This window comes from Neopsephotus bourkii, unplaced genomic scaffold (assembly GCF_033783945.1).
Source record: "Neopsephotus bourkii isolate Nb327-2 ecotype Australia unplaced genomic scaffold, CSIRO-AGI_Nbou_v1 NB_614, whole genome shotgun sequence".
Lineage (NCBI taxonomy): Eukaryota > Metazoa > Chordata > Aves > Psittaciformes > Psittacidae > Neopsephotus > Neopsephotus bourkii.
This window is the reverse complement of record NW_026901114.1, coordinates 95,938-118,626: the sequence shown is the minus strand read 5'-3', so window position 1 is coordinate 118,626 and position 22,689 is coordinate 95,938. Positions and strand designations below refer to the sequence as shown.

General features: G+C 51.0%; 1 protein-coding gene across 1 annotated transcript; it reads right to left on the bottom strand.

Moving 5' to 3' along the window:
• Positions 1 to 1,812: 1,812 nt before the first annotated feature.
• RRM1 (ribonucleotide reductase catalytic subunit M1) lies at positions 1,813 to 22,438 on the bottom strand. The gene is made up of 19 exons (XM_061351876.1): positions 22,285 to 22,438; positions 20,733 to 20,821; positions 18,899 to 19,076; positions 18,050 to 18,150; positions 16,803 to 16,862; positions 15,511 to 15,550; positions 14,993 to 15,155; positions 14,310 to 14,451; positions 13,439 to 13,522; positions 12,667 to 12,828; positions 12,045 to 12,124; positions 10,777 to 10,978; positions 9,188 to 9,337; positions 7,847 to 8,068; positions 7,370 to 7,446; positions 5,964 to 6,099; positions 4,699 to 4,794; positions 3,640 to 3,828; positions 1,813 to 2,951 (listed from the first exon to the last, which is right to left on the bottom strand). The coding sequence occupies exons 1-19, from the start codon at positions 22,301 to 22,303 to the stop codon at positions 2,763 to 2,765; spliced, it is 2,379 nt and encodes a 792-aa protein (XP_061207860.1). The 5' UTR covers positions 22,304 to 22,438; the 3' UTR covers positions 1,813 to 2,762.
• Between the last annotated feature and the right edge of the window lie 251 nt (positions 22,439 to 22,689).

Here is a 22,689-nt window from a genome sequence, read left to right as displayed (position 1 = left end):
ACAGAACCAAGCCTCGCTCCGAGTCGAGCTCCCTCTCCCCCTGCTGCATTGCGGCTGCAGTTGGGGATCTGTCACACTTCCTGCCGTGAGTTAGGAACACCCGGCTCCAACGCACACACAGGGGCAGGGAGGAGAGAACGGGCTGAGCCCTCCCAGCTCGGAGCCGGAGCTGGCAACGCGCTCCCGAAGGGGCTCGAGTGATGGAGTAAAACCTGCTCGAGGGCCCGGCGAGGGCTGTGCCCAGCCCAGCAGCAGGAGGGATCCAGTGTGAAACACAGCCAAACCAGGGGGAAATTCCAGCCCAGAGCTCACTGCTCGGGCGCAGGTCCTTACACACAGATCCTTACACGCAGTCCTTACACACAGATCTTTACACACAGTCCCTACACACAGTCCTTACATGCAGGCCCTTACACGCAGTCCTTACACACAGGTCCTTACACACAGTCCTTACACACAGGTCCTTACACACAGATCTTTACACCCAGTCCTTACACACAGGTCTTTACACACAGGTCCTTACACGCAGGCCCTTACACGCAGTCCTTACACACAGTCCTTACACACAGTCCCTACACGCAGGTCCTTACACACAGTCCCTACACACAGTCCTTACACACAGTCCCTACACGCAGTCCTTACACGCAGGTCCTTACACGCAGGTCCTTACTCAGTCCTTACAAGCAGTCCTTACAAGCAGTCCTTACACGCAGATCTTTACACACAGTCCTTACACGCAGGTCCTTACACGCAGGTCCTTACTCAGTCCTTACAAGCAGTCCTTACAAGCAGTCCTTACACGCAGGTCCTTACACACAGTCCTTACATGCAGATCCTTACACGCAGTCCTTACACGCAGGTCCTTACATGCAGATACTTACACACAGGTCCTTACACGCAGGTCCTTACACGCAGGTCCTTACACACAGGTCCTTACACGCAGTCCTTACACAGGACCATGGGCAGGGCCCTGGGTGCAACCCAAAATCAGCTTAAGCCCATCCTAAATCCCGCTGGGACTCCGGCTCCACTCCTCAGCTGCTCCCAGCCTGTGCCTCCCCTCGCGTGGCTCCAGCAGTGCCCATGGCACAGTCCATGGCAGGAACACTGATCCCCCTTGGGCAGCCAAGCAGGATGATGGCTACGGCAGCACAAGGGCTCTGAGATGAGCAGCATCCCGCTGCACACCCGCACCCTCCAGGACTGCCAGGAGTCAATCCCAGTAACAAAGCTCCCCGGTAAGCTCCTTACCGAGGGAGTTCTGCTCAAGCCCAGACTCTGCTAAATGAAGAGCTCACAGCCCCCAGCCCCACACACCGGGACACAGGGGCTTGGAGCAGGTCCCTTCCACCCAAACCAGGCTGGGATTCTGTGACTTGCAGTGGTGCCCTGTAAGAAAAACCAATAGGAGAGGCAACAGGGCAAGTGCTGGACTGAGAAACAAGACATGAGGGCCGAAGCCTCTCCTCTAGCAGATTGCCAGGTCTATCCTGTGAACTCCCCAACCTCCTCTGCACGTTCCCAAAACTACTTCATCCCGTTGTGTCTACCTTAGGCCCAAATCCTCAAAGCACACAGTGTAACAGACACCCAACTGAGGTAAGCAGAGCTGCCTCAGCAAGCACCAAACAGGGTGCTGCCATGCCTCCCTTTACACCAGAGCCTTCAGCCTCACCTCACCCCCAGGAACCTCCAGCCAGTGCTCTGACAGAGCTGCATGCAGGAGGCTCAGGGCTCACACCCAAGGCCGCAGCCTCCAGCTGCTCCAGTGGAGTTTCAATCACAGAAAAGCCTCCCCACAATACCTGCTCATTCCTTCCACATTCCACACTTTATTGGCTTTGGCTGGGTAAAAGGGCTGGTTTGTGCTACATGAATCCAATAAATATTGTAGAAATGATGCTGCAGCCCCATCAGAGCAGCGGGGGGGGAGTACATGGACAAGTAAAAATGTATTAGCTTTCAAAGATCAAATAACCAGCTGGGGGGGAATGCAGCTCTGCGGGAGGAAAGGATGGTGTGTGCACTTGAGAAGGTTCCTGGCCAAGGCCAGAGTGAAGCCCATTACCAGAAATCTGACTGATAAATGGTTTAATACAGAATGTAATGTGCTGCAGCAGCTCTGCCCTGTCCTGGCCAGAACTGGAAGGGAGTATTTCAGACGTGCAGCTCTGGAGAAGATGCACCTACCACCAGCCTGCTCCTGTGGAAAGCTTGCTGGAGAGAGAAGAGCTGGGGCAAGGGGTGGGAAATGGTGGGAGAAGGTCTCACTGGCAGATGTGTACACACTCCAGCTCCTCAAGCTTAACAGCAGTCACTGCTTGGCTGTGACAGACAGCACAGTGAGCACACAGCACGCTTGGCCTGGGGATGCTTTCCTGCTGCCCCCAGCAAAGCAAAGCAGGGTGAGGTCTGCTTCTTTCTCCGAAGCCATCAGTAACAGTCTTGAGCAAATGAATGCCTGAAGTCCCCAGGACAGGTCTCTAAGGTAGATGGCATTAGCACTTGCCCTGCCTCCAGGGCTCAGTGTAACACCATGAAAGAGCACTTCTGTTTCCCAGCTACTAAAGCAATATAAAAACTTCTCATGCACCCTTATCCATCCTCATACACCCCCGATGGAGGGGAAGCTCTAACACACTACTGTGACCCCCCTCCTGCCACAGCTCCAGCAAGCCTCCACGTCCTGACGTTACAGCAGCTGCTTCTATCCAAGATGGGCTCCAGGTGGAACGGCTTTGCTGGCACTGCAGGTGGATCCGTTAGGAGCCACACATGAGACACTCATCCCGGTTCTCCAGGGAGCACACCATGGCTGCTTTGTTCCTTTCCTTCTCTTCCTCCTCCCTGGAAATCTTCTCCCGCTCTCGGAGCTTCTCTTTGTTGAGGGTGAACTGGATGGGGTTAGCAGCTGGTTTAGTCCTCAGGTAGTACATGCCCGTCTTCAGGCCCTGCAGGGTCAAACCTGAGTCTCAGAGCTGAAGGTGAGGCAAGTAACAGCCAAACTGAGCTGCTGAGGCCTCCCTCAGCCCTGTCACTGCTCCAGCCCCAGTCATGTCCAGCACCAGCCAGGATTAACAGGAGCAATGCTAAGAGCACCCACAGCTTCACTGCTCTAGAGATGCTCCACTGGTAACACCACATTCTAGGAAGGAAGCAGTTCAGTCTGGAGAAGAGAAGCTGTGTGGAAACCTCAGAGCAACCTTCCAGTATCTGAAAGGGGGCTATAGGGATGCTGGGGATGGACTCTTCATTAGGGACTGTAGTGACAGGACAAGGGGTAATGGGTTCTAACTTAAACAGGGGAAGTTTAGATTGGATATAAGGAAGAAACTCTTTACTGTGAGGGTGCTGAGGCACTGGAATGGGTTGCCCAGGGAGGTTGTGAATGCTCCATCCCTGGCAGTGTTCAAGGCCAGGTTGGACAGAGCCTTGGGTGCCCTGGTTTAGTGTGAGGTGTCCCTGCCCATGGCAGGGGGGTTGGAACTTGATGATCTTAAGGTCCTTTCCAACCCGAACTATTCTATGATTCCATGATTCACCCTTCTGAGAATCAGCCAGAGCAACCTTTGCTGACAGAACTGGTGAGCCTCATGTGCTCTCGACCCTGGACAAGGCTCCCCCCACCAGCCCAGGTACCTGCTTCCAGCCATAGAAGTGCATGCTGGTGAGCTTGCCGTAGTTGGGCTCTGCAATGTGGATGTTGAGGGACTGGCTCTGGTCGATGAAAGCTCCTCTGTCTGCTGCCATCTTGAGGATAGTTTTCTGGGAGATCTCCCACACGGTCTTGTAGAGCTGCTTCAGGTCAGCCGGAATCTCCGAGATGTTCTAAAAGGAACAGGAAGAGCTTCCCAATGCCCAAATGTTCATATTTATAAAATCAAGTTCATAGATTCACAGAGCTTCTGCCTAAGAGCTCAGCTCAGTCTCCCCTCGGGCAGGTTCAAGCCATTCCCCTTGGCCTGGCCCTACAGGCCCTTGTCCCAAGCCCCTCTCCAGGTTTCTTGCCAGCCCCCTTGATGTACTGAAATACTGAGACTTCAGCAACCCTGACCAGAATAAGGCTTTTCAACTCCAGCACTGAATCCGAGCATCCTGTACCTAAAAGCACCAAGCTTAAAGAAACCTTGCTCCCTTCAATAGAACTGGGGAACTGGAGAGAAAAAGCTGTTTGCAAAGTGACCATCTGCCCTTAATAGTTGTGAGGTCTCACAAAAAGCAGCCCAGACCAAAACTCCATGACCAGTGGTGTGCACTTTGTCAGCTTGACTCCAAGCACAGCAGCACTTCAAACTCCCCAGTATAAACCATTCATCCCACAGACTCTTCTGGTTCTCAAACTCAGCTCCTGTCTCAAGCCTACTCCCTGCTGTGAAATTCCCCCTTTATCAGCTTTATGGTAAACGGGAATCCAAACATTTGCAGGATCAGTCTGCAGTGGAGCAGCCCAACTCGTTGTTTCCAGCAGTATTTAGTGGTACATTTCCACTGGGCTTCTCTGTTACAGAGCAGGCTCCAGCAAGAGCAAGCTACCACTGAGATCAGACACATCCCCTCTTCCCTTGCACAGCTTTTCACCCCAGCCTGCCTGAGTCACTCAAATACAGCACACCCTAGAAGCACAGTGTGGCAGAACAGCCCCAGCACTTCACAGACACACAGGAACCCCTGAGCCTTCTCCTGGCCTCTCACACTTACCTGGATAGAGCCATTGTGGGCAATGATTTGGTTCTTCATCTCCTCATTCCACAGGCCCCTCTCTGTGAGATCCTTCAGCAAGTGCGGATTCACAACCTGGAATGGGCAAAGGCAAAGAAGGAAAGCACTGCATGGCCTGCTAAGCTCTAGGCCTGCCTATGGAACAGAGACAGCTTCCAAGAGAAGGCAAATCCTCCCCAACGTGCACAGGTTTTTAAATGGTTAAACATGTACTGACAAACTCTCTCTTCAGCCAGCACTGAGCTGTGCATGCAGACATCAGAGGAGGGACAAGGTTAAAACAACAGTGTGACAAACACGAGATGCTGCTGGCCACTGCAAGCAACACAAGCGGGTCTGCAAGGCCTGGCTGACACCAACTGGTAGGACAGTACCAGGAGAAGTTCCTGGACCTCACAAATAAGAAAGGGGAGTGTAGGCAACCCCCCTGCATGAGGAATGCAAGATGGGCAATGGAGAGATCTGGGTTTAGCAAAGCCATTGACCACAAACTGAATGACTCAGTAAAGGTGTAAACAGTCAGCAAGACTGGGGTCAGAAGGGGAAAGAATAAAACAAAATCATAGAATCAACCAGGTTGGAAAGAGCTTCAGGACCACCCAGTGCAACCATTCCCCAGCCCTGCCAAGGCCACCACTGCCCCATAGCACTGAGGCCTCATCTCCATGGTGTGTGAACACTTGCAGGGATGGTGCCTGCAGCCCTGCCCTGGGCAGCCTGTTCCAATGCCTGAGCACCCTCTGGGGCAGGAATTGTTCTTTATCTCCAGTCTAAACCTCCCTAGCAGCTTGAGGCTGTTTCTTCTTGTTCTATCCATTGGGAGAAGAGACCAGCCACTTTCTGGCTCCATCCTCCTGTCAGGTAGTGGTGGAGAGCTATACCATTTCAGTTACTCTTCCCATAGCACACACATGCCTTCAATAACATCACTTTTCATCATTCCCTTAGCAATAATTCCTGCAGGCCATCTAGAAGCCTCATAAGGGTTTTACACAGGCAAAAACAGCAGCACTTGTGTACAGTTCTGCACATTCCACCATGCCTGTTGTGGAATATGCACAAGTGCACTCCTAGCACATAGAACACAGCATATAGAACAATCTATATATTCCCCTTGGTGCTCTCAGCCTTTGACAGAGACATCTGACGAACTGACTTACCAAATGTGTGCTCTCCACCCTGTCTTTCCTAGCAGTAAAAGTCATAAAAGACACGAAACCAGAACAGCTCTTTTGCTTTCTTACCTGGAACTCTCCGGAGAGGACTCTGCGTGTGTAGATGTTACTGGTGTAGGGCTCGATGGATTCGTTGTTGCCCAGGATCTGAGCAGTGGAAGCAGTTGGCATTGGAGAAAGGAGAAGGCTGTTCCTGACACCATACCTAGGAACAACAGGCACGAGTTAGACAGCTTCAACCAAGTGAGATAAGACAGAAGAGATCCAAGACAAGCACAGTTTATAAACTGCCTGCAAAGAGCTAAAAGGGTCTTCTATTAAGGTACACAGAACACTCCACTCACACTCGGAAATCAACAGCTCCTCAGGGAACCCTACGAACCTCAGCTTACCTGCAGGAAAACAAGGAAGCTCCACTAAACTTGTAATGTGGGTCAACATGGAAGCAGAACTGAAGTCTTTGCTATGTTCATCTGTAATTGGGGAATACTGGAATGGTTTGGGATGAAGGGACCTTAAAGCTCCTCCAGCTCCAACCCCTGCCACAGGCAGGGACCCCTTCCACTGGAGCAGCTTGCTCCAAGCCCCTGTGTCCAACCTGGCCTTGAGCACTGCCAGGGATGGGGCAGCCACAGCTTCTCTGGGCACCCTGTGCCAGCGCCTCAGCACCCTCACAGGGAAGAGCTTCTGCCTAAGAGCTCAGCTCAGTCTCCCCTCGGGCAGGTTCAAGCCATTCCCCTTGGCCTGGCCCTACAGGCCCTTGTCCCAAGCCCCTCTCCAGGTTCCCTGCAGCCCCTTTAGGCACTGGAGCTGCTCTCAGGTCTCCCCTTCAGGAGCCTTCTCTTCTCCAGGCTGCCCCAGCCCAGCTCTCTCAGCCTGGCTCCATGGCAGAGCTGCTCCAGCCCTCGCAGCAGCTCCATGGCCTCCTCTGGGCTCACCATGAGGCTTTCCCAATTTAGTCATGAGAAAGGGTGTAGAGAAACCCCCCCAATCTGTCAGACACTCCACAAGCCCACAGCACAGGGAAACCAAACCGAGCAGCTCATGAAGAGCCTGAGACCTGTCCAGAGAAGACACCAGACATGAACTAAAGCTAAAACTCACACCCACACAAATTGAAGACATTCATTACAGGCACTTGAGGCTTTAACAATTCCTGCCTTCAGGATATCCAAGGCTCAGTTCCCAGTCAGCAGGAGCCCAGCTGACACTGTCTCACTCATCACTACATTTAACAGGAACATAAACCATTCCACTGATGTACTCAAGGTGAAATCAGAGCTCAGCTGAATCAGAGTCTCGGGATGAGCTCTCCCTCTTGCAAGGACAAAAATAAATGAAAGCCATCCACAAAACAGCCCTGAAGAAACGGGGGCAGGGGGAAACATCCACGACCATTTCTGCACTTGCACCCTATCAGTCAGAACTCGGTGAAGGTATTTTACATCCAACACAACATGTGCAAGGCTACTCACTTGGCAATCTTCTCCTTTAAAGCCTTCCAGTCCCAGAGGTCCGAGGGGGTAACATTCCACATGTCATACTGAAGAATCTGGAGAACACAGGGGTAGGTCAGGTTAAACAAGGCACTCTCTTCTCCATGCTTTAACACACTGTAAATTGACCTGTGATTCCTATTAAGTATTCCCCTCAATTCAGCTCCTGTATCAGAATCCCACACTCTATTTTAACTGCACTTAAGGAACAGCAGCACAGGCTGAGTCTTGTTTTTCTTTCAGTGCTCTCTCCACTTCACTTTAAGTTCTGCATTTCATACTGCACTTCAGAATGATGGAGGAAATGAGGGAGGAAACCTCAAGCACCATTTGTAGTTGCAGTATTATCAGCTAAAGAGCTCCAATTACACATCTCTTCCTGTGTTAAAAGAGCAGGCACGGTCATGTTTGCTTTCCATAGCTTTGGCTCTGACACAGCCACATTCTGGTACTTACTCCTTTGCTGACAGGAGAACCCTCATATGTTTCATAGGGTCCTTGCTCCTTGGCAAGCTCACAGCTGGCTTCCAAAGCACCGTAATAGATGGTCTCAAAGATCTGCTGGTTCAAGCGCTGGGCCTCGGGACTCTCAAAGGGGAACCTCATCAGAATGAAGGCATCTGCCAGGCCCTGCACCCCGATGCCGATGGGACGGTGGCGCCTGTTGGAGCGCTCCGCCTGCATGGCATTAGCAAAGAGAACATCACCTTCAGCACAGCAAGAGAGGCACAGGATGGGCAGGTAAGGTTGGGAAGGACCTCTCAGAGGAACTGCCATCCACTGCCTTAGGTTTCATGGGCCTTTTGTTCTCCTGCAACAACCCCCGTTCCAATTCTGCCCAGTCTCCCCTGTCTGCTGGGGCAGGAGCGAGGACCCAGACTCAGTTCATCAGAACTGCCCAACCTGACAGAAGGAGCAGTGATTCAGAAGTGGACACCAAGCACGCTCTGAAACACAGCCCCGTGAAGACATTTCAAGTCATGCATTCAAATTGCACGTGCTAGAAAAGCCTGATCCCTCAGGTTTGGCTTCATACTTATGAGTATTTGGTTATTTCCTCCTCCAACAGCCAGCTCTTGCTTGACTCCCTATGTTCTGCAATGCCACAAACCTCTTCAGCAATACCAAACACTCTCCCCACTTTCCTTCCCAGAAATCAGTCTATGCACCCCCAAAAAATGGATCAAACCAACGAGGCTGAGTTACACATTCCTGGGAGCCTTCCAGAATCCCCCTCTCTGTTCCACTTCCCTGTGCTGTCCTGTGCTTCAAGGAAACCATCATATATGAAAACATTCCAGCTGCAGACCCATCTCAAGGAGAGGGGTTTTCTGCAACTGCTTCACTAAGGAACTGTCTGGGTTGAAGCTTAGGGCAGCACTACCGATGGGTCATGCCTGCAATCAGGTTGTTAATGGAACTCCCAACTGTTTGCTAAAACTGGTTTACAAAATCCCTGCCTTATTTCTTCTGCCCAAGAGTCAACACGAGCTCAACAGGACTTAGCCGTGTGTACCTGCAGGCCAGAAACCAGCCATGTCCTGGGCTGCACCCCAGAGCAGGAGCAGCAGCTCAGGGAGGGGATTCTCCCCCTCTGCTGTGTTCTGGGAGACCCCCCTACAGCCCTGATCCAGCTCTGAGGCAACAGCACAAGGGGGACACGGAACTGTTGGAGTGAGGCCAGAGGAGCTCCCTTGCAACCCAAACCGTTCCAGACTGAGTGGGGTTGCTCCAGAACAAGAAGCCCAGTCCCCAGGCCCCCAGCACCCTCCAGCCCTGCAGCAGCTCAGTGCTCACCTCTGGCACGGGGTAGTAATTGATATCAATGATCTTGTTCAGGTTTCGGACAATCACTTTGGTGACCTCAGCGAGCTTCTTGAAGTCATAGCTGTGCTCGGGAGTGACGTACATGTTCAGGGCTATGGAGGCCAAGTTACAAACTGCAACCTGGGGAGAAGACACAGTGAAAACAGGAACCCCGGCCCAAGCCCCATGCAAAACCCACACCATCCTCCTTCCAGAGCATGCTCTCTATCCAAAATACACGGAAACAAAGAAGCAAGCAGCTTGCAAGGCTGGGCAATGCACTCCTCATTTCTCTGCTATCTTCTGAATTGTAAAAAGGATAACAACAACTCAGAAAGGTTTAGTTAGTTATCACCATAAAAATTTAGTCTTCTGGCCCAGTCAATCCTATTGCCTGCAAGCCATCCTCACACAAACTAAGCCTGAGCATTTCTTGTCTTACAGAATCAGCAGGATCCCAATGAATCATAGAATAGTTTGGGTTGGAAAGGACCTTAAGCTCATCCAGTTCCAATCCCCCTGCCATGGGCAGGGGCACCTCACACTAAACCATGGTACCCAAGGCTCTGTCCAACCTGGCCTTGAACACTGCCAGGGATGGAGCATTCACAACCTCCCTGGACAACCCATTCCAGAGCCTCACCACCCTAACAGGAAAGAATTTCCTCCTTATATCCAGTCTAAAGGAGGAAATGAAGTCCAGACTCTTTTAGGGTATTTTCTTGGTCATTTTTTAACACCAACATTCATTCAACCCTCAGGAGGATTGGAAGGGAAGTGGTTTAGTCACCATGCCTGGAAGCATTTAGACATCATGCAGATCTGGCTTTTAGGAATATGGCTTAGTGGTAGCCTTGGCAGCGTTAGGTTAACAGTTGGACTTGATGACCTTATAGGTCTTTTCCAACCTAAATGCTTTCATGATTCTATGAAAGCAGTCAGCTAAGATTTCTATTGCAGAGGCAGGCAAGATAGATCTCCACCTCTTCTAGGCTCTTCAGGACTTCATGAACATGGCAAGGAGTGTGCACTAGAGAACTGTCAGTGGCTCAGGCAGTAGAAGCTTGTGGCTCAGGTAGCTTGTGGCTAAGGCAGATACTTGCAGTTACAACAGCCTCAAGAACTTTACTGCACTAGAAATTCCCTGTTCTATGTCCTACCTTCCCCTTTGTTAGCACTGCTGCGGTCCAAACACAGCACATCAGTGAAGCACCAAGATTAGGGTAGTGCACAGGGAGCTCAAGGGGAATTGCTATTGCAGTGTAAGTCTGGGACTAAGAGAGGCCTGGTTTTACTAAATCATTAGCTGAGGAGATGCTTACATTAGCCACCAGCAAGGCACAGAGCTCACTTCTCCCTCAAGCTCTCAGAGGTTTTCATTGATGGGATCTCTTTTATACCAAATCCTCCATGGGAGTTGGAAGGGAGGAGAAACCCACTCAGAGGCAGTGGAGGAGCTGCAAGTACTCAAGTCAAAGCATCCCCAGAATTTGGTACCCAACCAAGTCAGACTTACTCTAGAAAGCTACAACAGCAGCAGTCACAGCTTTCCTAAGCACAAGTTGCTGCTCTCCACCTACCTCCTCTTTGCTGGTATACTCCACGATTTCTGTACACAGGTTGCTGCATTTGATGGTGCCCAGGTTCTGCTGGTTGCTCTTCCTGTTGCAGGAGTCCTTGTAGAGCATGTAGGGTGTGCCGGTCTCAGTCTGCGACTCAATGATGGCATACCAGAGCTGCTGGGCCTTCACCACCCTGCGCACACGGCCCTGCTTCTCATAGCTGCAACACAACCATGGAATCATGGAATCAACCGGGCTGGAAAAGACCTTCAAGATCACCAACTTCAACCCTTACCCCAGGGCCACCACTGCCCCATGGCACTGAGGCCTCACAGGGCCGGTGCCTGCAGCCCTGCCCTGGGCAGCCTGTTCCAATGCCTGAGCACCCTCTGGGGCAGGAATTGCTCCTCAGCTCCATCTAAACCTGCCCTGGGGCAGCTTGAGGCCGGTTCCTCTTGTCCCATCCCTTGTTCCTTGGGAGCAGAGACCAGTCACAGAATCACAGAACCACAGAACAGTTGGGTTGGAAAGTACCTTAAGTTCCAAACCCCCTGCCGTGGGCAGGGACACCTCACACTAAACGATGTCACCCAAGGCTCTGTCCAAACCATCCTTGAACACCACCAGGGATGGAGCATTCACAACTTCCCTGGGCAACCCATTCCCCTCCTCACCACTCTCATAGGAAAGAACTTCTTCCTTAAATCTAATCTAAACTTCCCCTGTTTAAGTTTGAACCCATTACCCCTTGCCCTACCACTACAGTCCCTAATGAAGGGTCCCTCCCCAGCATCACCTCCTGGCTCCATCCTTCTTTCAGTTAGTTGTAGGGCACATCTTGCTTAATAATTCTCAGGCTCTCCAAAACAGGAGTGAAAGACAATCATCAACTCAACATCAGGTTCTCAAGCAGGCAAGACCCCATTCACTTGTGAACTAGCCAGGAGTGGTAACAGCAGGGCAGCAAGACTGTGCTTGTCTAAAGGGAACAAATCTTTCATTACCACTAGTTCAAAGCAAAGCTATTGACTGCTGTAAATGGGGAGCACTTCAGAATTTCCTTCTAAGAAGCTAAAACAATCATTCACACACAGTTCTACCTTGGGCAGGTCCCAGTCTGGAGCAGACAGTGAGCAGACATTCCCCATCTTTGTCCATTTATCAATCCAATAGCAGAACTCCCTGACCAACACCACAAACCCTTGCTTTGGCTTCCAGATACCACACACCAAGGGCAGCTTTTTGAATGGGTGCCCACTGCTTCAAGCTCTATTCACGCTTCTTACCTCTCATACAGCTTCTCAAATTCCTCTCCCCAGACTTCATCTAGGCCTGGGCATTCATTTGGACACATTAAGGACCAGTCCTGTAAGAAGGAAGAACAGTCAGAGAAAGTCTTTAGGCATCCCGTTGATTAAAAGCACTGAACTTCATCAGCAGACCCTGCTGCAAAGAGGAACCTACCAACTTCCCATCCCAAAAAACTGGAATCGACTCTACCAGCAGACATGGGGAAGGGATTTACCAGATCAGTATATTTAAAGAGTCATTGCATGGATATCGGTGACCAAACTGCACTTTCAGTCCTGAAATGTCTGGTTCTCGAGATGCAACCCATTGTAAAGTAAATACAAGCAGTCGTGTGAAGCCTGAGAAGATTTGAAGTCCAGAGTAAATTCAGTGTAATACCGTAACAACACAAGTCATAGGCTGGAAGATCAAGCGCTGAAGCAAAGCATCCCACTGGAGTTCTCCACCTCCACTCTCTACCTGCACAGCCTACCTCTTCAATAAGGTAAAGGAGCTCTTTTGGGCAGTTCCCCTGCTGTTAGGAAGATGGAGCTGCAGCCCTGCATGAAGCCCATCCCAGGGCTGGTCCCGTTTCTCCAGTAACAGACCTATTCTTACCTGGTTGGTTTCAACTCGCTTCATGAAGAGATCAGGAATCCAAAGCGCAAAGAAAAGGTCTCTGGCTCGTTGCTCTTCTTTGCCAGTGTTCTTCTTCAAGTCCAGAAACTCAAAGATGTCCAAATGCCAGGGCTCCAGGTAGATGGCAAAAGCCCCAGGTCTCTGAGAGGTCAAATGTGATCAAAATCAGGACAAACTGCCTGGAAGATAAAATCTCCTGCAGTGCTCCTGAGTGCACCCAACAGCCTAAATTAACTGGAGCTTTATAGTGTCAATAACACCGTTTCAAGATGCTTTTTTGCCCCCCAGTTGCTCTCGCTATTGGAACTGGGCCATGTCACCAGTTCCAGACTCTCAATAAAAGTGATTTAGTGCCACAACTGTATTTCCTCTGTGTAAACAGGAGCTTGACAATCACAGGTTTACTGTGTCATGCCTCCACTGACCCCTGGACTGTGTGGAGACAAATGATCAAGCAGCTTCCTACAGTCTTGCCCCTTAATTTACTAGAGGGTGTTCAAGGAGTGACCAATACCCAGTGCAAGAGGCTGATCTAACATGTGCCCATCATGCAGCAAGAGACAAACCTGCATGACAGAATGCATCGTGAAAGGGGAACACTAAATTATGAAGGGGTGAAATAGCCTATTTTCATGTGTCATCTACAACCACTTCACCAGCTCACTGATGCTACTGGGTCAATCTGTCACAGATGAGGATCTTCCCCCTATGACCCAAGGCTCCCTTCTTGACCCTGATGTAATGACAGTACCTTGTTTCCTCCTTGATCCACGTAGCGAGCAGTGTTGTTGTAGACCCTCAGCATTGGAACAAGCCCATTAGAATTCCCATTTGTCTGCAGAGGCACAGGAAAACCATCAATACTAAAAAGCATCTACCTGAAGAGATGGGCCTACATTTCCTTGCTGTCTCTCAGCAGTCTGCAAAGCTCCTACACTGAAAGCCAGGAACACACCACCCCAATTGCTTACTTGGTAGTCCCTTCCTTTACCTGTTTTTAAAGAGGGAAAACTGGATGGATTTGCTACTGGTCTTAAGAGTTATCAAATGTAGCTCCTAAGTTCTTTCCTCTGCATTAGGTAATGTAAAGCCATGCAGAGGTTACATACACTGTAGCAGAAACACCAAACATACCCACAGATCTCAGAACTACAGAAGGGTTTGGGCTGAAGGGAACTTAAAGCTCCTCCAGCTCCAATCCCTGCCATGGGCAAGGACCCCTTCCACTGGAGCAGCTTGCTCCAAGCCCCTGTGTCCAACCTGGCCTTGAGCACTGCCAGGGATGGGGCAGCCCCAGCTGCACTGATGATCTCAAGCACTCATACAAAAAGGTAAAGGGCTAATGCACAAGGCTCTGAGCACACTCCCAGGTTGCTAGTACATAAGAAAGTGGTAATTGTCTGATCGAACAGTGGACTAAGATCCTCTTTTTGGAAGGACTTCCGTTAGGCAGCCAGAACACCACAGAAATCCAACCTTTCTGCCTTAGAACATACCAAAAAGAGACTAACTGCTGTGTTCAACTGAGCCAGTAGAAGCTGCATTGATTTGGCAACTGAAGTGCAGACATGTAATGAAAGCAGAAGGTTAACCTCTGCTGAGAGCACCATCTGCACACCTACCCCAGCAATATAGCTGCCGGTGGCTCGGATACAGCTCACAGCAAGGCCAATCCCACCAGCTGACTTCGAGATCAGTGCACACTGCTTCAGAGTGTCGTAGATGCCCTCAATGCTGTCATCCTTCATGCACAGCAGGAAACAACTGATGAAAACAAACAGCTTCAGCATACAAAGGTTAAACCAGAAAGAAGACAAGAAGTACTTCACGAGGGCTGCAGTTCACCAAGGGTGAACGCTGATTCTTTATCATGCTACACAAAGCAAATAGATGAAGCATAACCACAGACTGCAAAGTGGAATAAAGAACAGGTTTAGATAACATCCTGAGCAATAGTTGTAATGCTGGTATCTGTTATCAAAGCAAAAGAGTTTGAAATCGTATCAGTTAGCATGTGTTACAAAACAATTACCAGGATTCATTTGGTCATGTACAAAACACTAGGCCTGTAACTTTTAAATGGAAACATTTCCATTAGCTTTAGAAGCTTACAGAAACCTGTGCAGTTTTCCCCAAAAACAACACTAAGTTTCACCTTAAATTTGACAGCAGCTTCTCAAACCTCCATTAACCAACCACAGAAGCATAGCTGCTATTTGTGAAAGCATTCCATTGACCAGACCCAATCTGCAGAACTTTCTCTTCACCCTGTTATGCATGAAGCCAACCTGGAAGCCCATGGTACCTGGAAAGCTGGGGCCGGTTGGTGCCTGCATTGAACAGCGTGGGGGAAGCATGAGTAAACCACCTCTCAGAGAGCAGGTTGTACGTTTCTATTGCAGCCTCTATGTCATTCTTGTGGATCCCCACTGACACCCTCATCAGCATGTGTTGAGGACGCTCAGCAACTAAAGACAAAGGAGAAAAAGCAATGTCATTTTCATTAGGGACTGTAGTGACAGGACAAGGGGTAATGGGTTAAAACTGAAACAGGGGAAGTTTAGATTGGATATAAGGAAGAAGTTCTTCATTGTGAGGGTGCTGAGGCACTGGAACGGGTTGCCCAGGGAAGTGGTGAATGCTCCATCCCTGGCAGTGTTCAAGGCCAGGTTGGGCAGAGCTTTGGGTGACATGGTTTAGTGTGAGGTGTCCCTGCCGATAACAGGGGGGTTGGAACTGGATGGTCTTAAGGTCCTTTCCAACTCTAAATACTCTATGATTCTAAATTAGATAATACTTGAAGTTGAGAGAGACAGTTCTTACCTTTTGAGTTGATTTTCAGCAAGTAAGAACGTTCTAGAGTCTAAAAAGAGAGAATGCATTTAGGAGACATGCACTTTGATAAAAATCCTATTAATTAACCCCAACCTTGAGCATCTTCACGCTCCTTATCCCAGGCTTCAACAGAAGCACCAACCCTGCACTCCACTCCTTGCAAATGGCATGGCAGATGAGGTGCCTAATAACTAAAGCCAGAAGTCCACTGCAGGATTCCCAGTTATCTGCTGTGGATTCTGGTGCAGCAGAGGAGCACCCAGGCACAGGGCTCAGCACTGCCTCTTGGCCCACAGCAAGTGAAAGCTCAAAGACAAGTGAGTGTCACTGAGTGTATACATTCTCCACAACCCCAAGCATGGCAGCTCCACCATGATAATGCTTCCCAGACAAGCACATCACAGTCTGGGTGTTGAACACCCAAACGACGAACATGGCAAGACTACAACTACAGCAGCTGCCTTTCAAGCTTGTTCCCAGTGGATTACAGCAGTAATACAGGAGGGAATGTCAGGAATTGTTGGTCTATACGTATATAAAACACACCCCCTTCAAGGTCCCCTTTCCACCCTTGCCTATGCTGCTTCTGCAGCTGCTCTGCTCTTACACCCTCTAGTTGTTTCCTCATTGCAAACTACTTCCCCCTAGCCAGAAGGCACCATGTCAGGCACATCGGTGGCAAGTCCTGGCAGAGCCCCCCAGCTCCTGCAGAGATCTACCAGAACCATCTGAACCAGTGCTGTGGAACAGAGACACGCTCTCCAGAGACCCCACTGAGTCACCCCTAGAGCAACTCAGCAAAGCACAGCCTGTCTGAGAGAGCAGGAGGAGCAGATGGTGGGGGCACAGCAGCCTGGGGGAGTTTCCAGTAGGGTGGAAGATGACAGAGGCTGAGCGTGGGCTGACGCACTGACAAAACTGTTCCACAGCACAATGAGGGAAACAAAAAAAATCCCTTTTTTGGTTTCTTCAGAATCACATTATTCCCATGAGGAATGGCACGAGCTGGGAAGCTTTCACCAACTTTCAGTGCTGGCTGCACAGTTAAGAGCCCAGCAGTTACATTACAGCAGCCAAGGGCACACACTGAAGCCAACAAGTACATGATTCATTCAGACAGCAACTGTTCTGTGCAGGTACTCTTGGATTTTATCAAACCCACTGATGTCCCACCTAATCCAGTACCCTGGATCTAGATGTTTCCATCCTTCCCAAAGGACTCAGCTCCAGAACAACATCAAAACAGCACTCTTGGTTACCATGAATAACACACTTTTTACCTTAAACCCAAAGTAGTTGTAGGAGAAGTCTCTGTCATAGATAATGGCAGAATTCAGGCGCTGAGAGGAAATAAAACAGAGGAAAAGTGACAGTTACAATCAGGGGGTTTGCACCTCACTTTAGGGTGTAACAACACTGTCATTGTTGGGCATTCCTGGCATCACAGCTCTAGTGAAACTAATAGCAGCTCAGAGGAATAAAGGAGGGATAAGCTTGAAACAGCAAGTGCACAGTTTTAACAGGGTTATTTCCAAGTACAATGCACAATTGTTGGCTCCATTTGCTGAAGTCTATCTAGACACCAAGAAACACACCACAGAATCAAAGTCCAAGGAACTGTTTGTCTATACACATACAGACAAACAAGAGCGACCTCCCCACCTGAACAACCTGAAATCAGAGCCCACAGCTCAGGTCTCCGTTCCATGCTCCCAGAAGAGGCTGCTACAGCAAGAGGTGCTTTTTGTCACATTCTTGAGTTGTGCTGATCATGGCTATGAGGACTCTGCTCTGGTGAGACCCCACCTGCAGCACTGTGTGCAGTTCTGGTGTCCTCAGCATAAAAAGGACTCAGAACTGTTGGAGCACGTCCAGAGGAGGCCATGAGGATGATCAGGGGCTGGAGCACCTCCTGTAGAGGTGCTGAGAACACTGGGGCTGTTCGGCCTGGAGAAGAGAAGCTGTGTGGAGACCTCAGAGCAGTTTCCAGTGTCTGAAGGGGGCTACAAGGATGCTGGAGAAGGACTCTTCATCAGGGACTGCAGTGATAGGACAAGGGCTGATGGGTTCAAACTGAAACAGGGCAAGTTCAGGTTGGAGATAAGGCAGAAGCTCTTCCCTGTGAGGGTGCTGAGGCGCTGGCACAGGGTGCCCAGAGAAGCTGTGGCTGCCCCATCCCTGGCAGCGCTTAAGGCCAGGTTGGATGGGGCTTGGAGCAAGCTGCTCTAGTGGAAGGTGTCCCTGCCCATGGCAGGGCGCTGGGACTGGATGATCTTAAGGTCCCTTCAATCCAAACCTCTCTGGGATTCTATTACACCTGAGAAAATAGAACCTGCTGCACAAACATCCTTACATGAAGAAATTCCTACATCCTCTCAAACTCTCCAGGATGGAGCAGTTCTCCCTGCACTGGTTTCTGCGTTTTGTCCTGAACCGAACATGGCTTTCTTAAAAATACAAGAAAACAATTATCTGAACCACTTCACTGAATGTATAAAACTCACAAGTGAAATGAGAAGTTACATACGTCTTTGTTGGCCAAGACTATGTCCAGAGTTTCTTTGGAGATCATTGGCGAGTGCTTCCCATTGTGAGGGTTTATGTAGTTGTAGAGGTCATCCATCACATCTGCAACAGAAAGGATTAAAGAGAGGGACATCCAGAGACCTGCACATGCATCAGCTGTCATCTCGTTTCAAGGGCAGGAGTAATCATCCTCTAAAATAATCCCCTCCAGCTCTACAAACACACAATTTCACTTCTGCCTGCTCACTACTGGTAACCTTATAAATGCACTTCACTTAGAAAGGTTTTCTATAGTTTATAACACATAATAAATGTGAAAGAAAGTGGGTGCAACCTCATTTCTATCAGTTGCATTTTTCATCAATCTATTTATACAGATACTTTTCACAAACTAGGCAATTTCATTTTGTGTCACATTCCTAAAACTCATGTTTTTTCATTTCCATGGCATTTTCAGTTAGCCTGGGTACTGAGTAACTCCTGCTTAAGAAAGAGATTTCCATATTTATATCCTCTAAACCTCCTACTCTCTTTCTGACTATTGCTATACAAGGGCATGTAGCGAAAGGACAAGGAGAATGGCTTGAACCTGCCCGAGGGGAGACTGAGCTGAGCTCTTAGGCAGAAGCTCTTCCCTGTGAGGGTGCTGAGGCGCTGGCACAGGGTGCCCAGAGAAGCTGTGGCTGCCCCATCCCTGGCAGTGCTCAAGGCCAGGTTGGACACAGGGACTTGGAGCAAGCTGCTCCAGTGGAAGGGGTTCCTGCCCGTGGTAGGGGTTGGAACTGGAAGAGCTTTAAGGTCCCTTCATCCCAACCCATTACACGATTCTATCCAAGTCCCCCAGACGTACCACTGAACACCTTCTTGGTTTCCTTGTGCAAGTTGGACACTGCAATCCTTGCTGCCAGGATGGCATAGTCGGGGTGCTTGGTGGTCAGGGTTGCAGCCGTTTCAGCAGCCAACGTATCCAGTTCCACTGTTGTGACACCACTGTAGAGCCCCTGAATCACTTTCATGGTGATCTGGGCCTGTAAAAGCAAAACCCTGGAGGTCAGCTACCTGTTGATGGGGAAAAACCGAGTCATGACATCATGTTTCAACCATTTAAGATGTCAAATCTGCCTCACTATGAACAGTATGATTGAGCAGGAAAGTAAATTAAGATGTCAAACCCTCTTGGTGAAGTGCTGACTCCTAAAATGTTAAATACTAAGGCAGAAGGGAAGAGCGCAGAAAACAGGGACTGTCGGTCCAGAATCATCACCAGCTTTTTCCCTGCAGACACTTTCCTCAAGGCAGAGTAGCAGCAAAGTTCAAAGTTCAGAAAAGCCAGATTAAAACAGTATTTGCTTGGGAGCTCTGGAACTCCAAACGAAGCTTGACTTTAGAAATCCCTGAAGGGACATGGAAGGGCTGCTCTTAAAATCATTTCATGACAAGAGGAAAAAAACCTCCAGCCCTGGAAGGGCCACAGTGGCTTTTGCTCCATAGCTTACTCCAAGCCTCACCTCCCAGTTGGGACCTTTTATGGGAAAAGACTTTTCCAGCTACTCTAAAGTATTTTCTGCTTTTCTGTCATGCGTTTAGCACTGATCCCTACAAGAAAGGGCACATTCTGCACTGGAGAGGAGAAGCCTGATCTAACAAAGTAACTGCCAAACACACTGGAAGTGCCAACAGCCTCCCAAAAGCAGGGCACGCACTTTCAGACCTCACTCTTTGACAGTAAGGATGTCAGGTTAAGGAGTTTTAGCACTGGCTTATAAAGTATCTGGCACAAGAAGATCCAAGTTGAAAAGGAGAAACCCAACTCCAGGAAGAGAGAGGTCACACACTACTGTGGAATAACTAAGAACGCAGTGCTTAGATCAGATCATTGAGAGAGGACCACGAATCTTCCCTCTGTCCTCATCTACTCCCAACGCCACTGAGATCAAGGCAGCATTCTCTGTGTTCCAGTGACAGTCCCTAAAGCTCCTCCTGCTCTTTGTGGCTGCAGAGCACTTCTTGCTACAGGATGAATGGCAAGTATTTCACAGACACAATTTAAGACACAGAAACAGCATCAGGTCTTTGAGATGGGAAGAGCCTTAACCTGGCAACTCCAAAAGAACAGCCTGGGTCTGCAGAGCTGCATGAACACCTCACAGAGACCAGTGGATCCAGAGGGAGTCATCTCTTCCCAGGCTTGGGAAGGAGAAGCTTACAGGAGTGGGCTCAGCACCCTACACAGCTCAAAAAAGCAAAACAAGGGAATTATAGTGACAAGAAGGGTTCTCTCAGACAGAACGAACACCTTGTTTTATTGAGAGGATCAGGAGCTACTTCCCATCTAGCACTGCTCAAGCTTTGCACATGGAAATTGAGAGCAACCTACCAAAACCTTGGAGCAACGAACAACTCTCTTTAAGGACAAGAAGCTCAATCACTTCAAGAACATCTGAAGTAAAAGCAGTTTACAGTAATAGGTAAAGTGACTTTCCCCCACCACAGTCTCAGACTCTGTACCTGTGAAACAAAAACCCTCGGAGCACAATGACAAGAAACACATCACGGATGCATTTGCCAAGAGCCCCTGCACAGGCCGCTGTGCTTGGCTTTGGCCAGGGACGTGTAACTGGGGAACACTTGGATTTTAGGGGGGATCACCACAAGGGGCAGAGCAGAGGAGGCAGCAGACTCACAGGATCAACGAAGTCAGCATTGAGCCCGTAGCAGAGCTTCTGGATGCGCGACGTGATCTTGTCAAACATGACACGCTCCTGGCGTCCATCTGGGGAGAAGAGCACAAAGGTCCCGTTAGTCAAGAACCAGTGAAGCCCAGTGAGCTCCTGCCCAGCGCCTCCTGCAAGGAGCCAGCCCTCTATGGGGGGGCAGCAAGGACACCCTGTTCAGGTCCATTCAGGGGTGTTCAGGCCCTCTCTGGGGGGCAGCAAGGACACCCTGTTCAGGTCCATTCAGGGGTGTTCAGGCCCTCTCTGGGGGGGCAGCAAGGACACCCTGTTCAGGTCCATTCAGGGGTGTTCAGGCCCTCTCTGGGGGGGCAGCAAGGACACCCTGTTCAGGTCCATTCAGGGGTGTTCAGGCCCTCTCTGGGGGAGCAGCAAGGACACCCTGTTCAGGTCCATTCAGGGGTGTTCAGGCCCTCTCTGGGGGTGCAGCAAGGACGCCCTGTTCAGGTCCATTCAGGGGTGTTCAGGCCCTCTCTGGGGGTGCAGCAAGGACACCCTGTTCAGGTCCATTCAGGGGTGTTCAGGCCCTCTCTAGGGGGGCAGCAAGGACACCCTGTTCAGGTCCATTCAGGGGTGTTCAGGCCCTCTCTGGGGGTGCAGCAAGGACACCCTGTTCAGGTCCATTCAGGGGTGTTCAGGCCCTCTCTGGGGGTGCAGCAAGGACACCCTGTTCAGGTCCATTCAGGGGTGTTCAGGCCCTCTCTGGGGGGGCAGCAAGGACGCCCTGTTCAGGTCCATTCAGGGGTGTTCAGGCCCTCTCTGGGGGTGCAGCAAGGACACCCTGTTCAGGTTCATTCAGGGGTGTTCAGGCCCTCTCTGGGGGTGCAGCAAGGACACCCTGTTCAGGTCCACCATTCAGGCCCAAGGAGAGGCCAGGAGGAGCCATTCCCACCCCACGGCACCCAAAACTTTGCCTAAGTCCCAGGAGCAGCTCTGCAGGGAGGGGGGACCCAGCTGAGGGCCACCCCCACCCCCCAAAGGCCGGGGACCCCTCCTGTGACCGAGCCCGGAGCTCCCTGCCGTGGTGAGAAGCGGCAGGGCTCCCGCAGCACTGGGGGCTCTCATCCCTCCCTACTGAATCATGGCGGAGCTCTCTCACCCTAGGGTCCCTCCAGCGCTGACCCTCACACTCGGTGCCCCGGAGGCTGTGCACAAACCAGAGGGGGCCCCATCCTTCCGCGTTCCAGGAGCGACCCTCATACAAAGAGGGGGGGAGCCCCATCTGCTCACTTGAGGGGTCGTGATAAGAAAGGAACCCCCTAAATGAGAGGGATTCCCTCCCCTCTCACCAGAGGCCATGCGGAGGGCCCCCCAAAGCACAGTGGGTCCCGATCCCTCACACCACACACTATGAGAGGTACCCCCCAAAGCAAAGGGGCCCCATCCCCCTGCACCCGATGCCATGAGAAGGAACCCCCCAAGGCAGCGGGGCCCCGGCCCCCACACCAGCGCCGTGAGGCCCCCCCGGCAGGGCAGTGTCCCCGCGGCGGAGCCGCTTCCTCACCGCGCTTCACGACGTGCATGGCTGCGCTCGGCGTCCCAACGGCTCCTCAGCGACAGGCGCGCTCCGATCGCTTCCCGCTCCCGCCAACCGCGCTGACCCCGCCGCCCCACTGCAGCGCTCCGCCCCCGGGCCGAGGCTGCGGCCGACATCTTGCGTCCGGGCACCGCCGCCTCCCACTGCGGCCTTCCCCCGCCGCCACGGCTGCAGCGCGGCCTTGCACCGCCAGCGGAGGCTCCGTGCCTGGCTCCATCCCGCCCTCCCCGCGCTCTGCTCCCGGGAACCGCCGCCCCGCCGCGAGCACCCGCCGCTTGCCCGCTTCCAAGATGGCGGCGGGCAGCCCGCTCCCGATGGCGGCGGTGGGACGGGAAGGGGCGGGGCAGACCGGCGAGAGGGCGCGACGTACGG

Excerpts from the sequence above, each read along its gene's own strand:
- RRM1 (XM_061351876.1), bottom strand. Across the intron at positions 9,338-10,776 it reads AGTATACCAGCAAAGAGGAG|GTTGCAGTTTGTAACTTGGC; the intron begins GTAGGTGGAGAG and ends TCTTCTCCCCAG. Across the intron at positions 6,100-7,369 it reads TTAAAGGAGAAGATTGCCAA|GTATGGTGTCAGGAACAGCC; the intron begins GTGAGTAGCCTT and ends TGTTGTTCCTAG.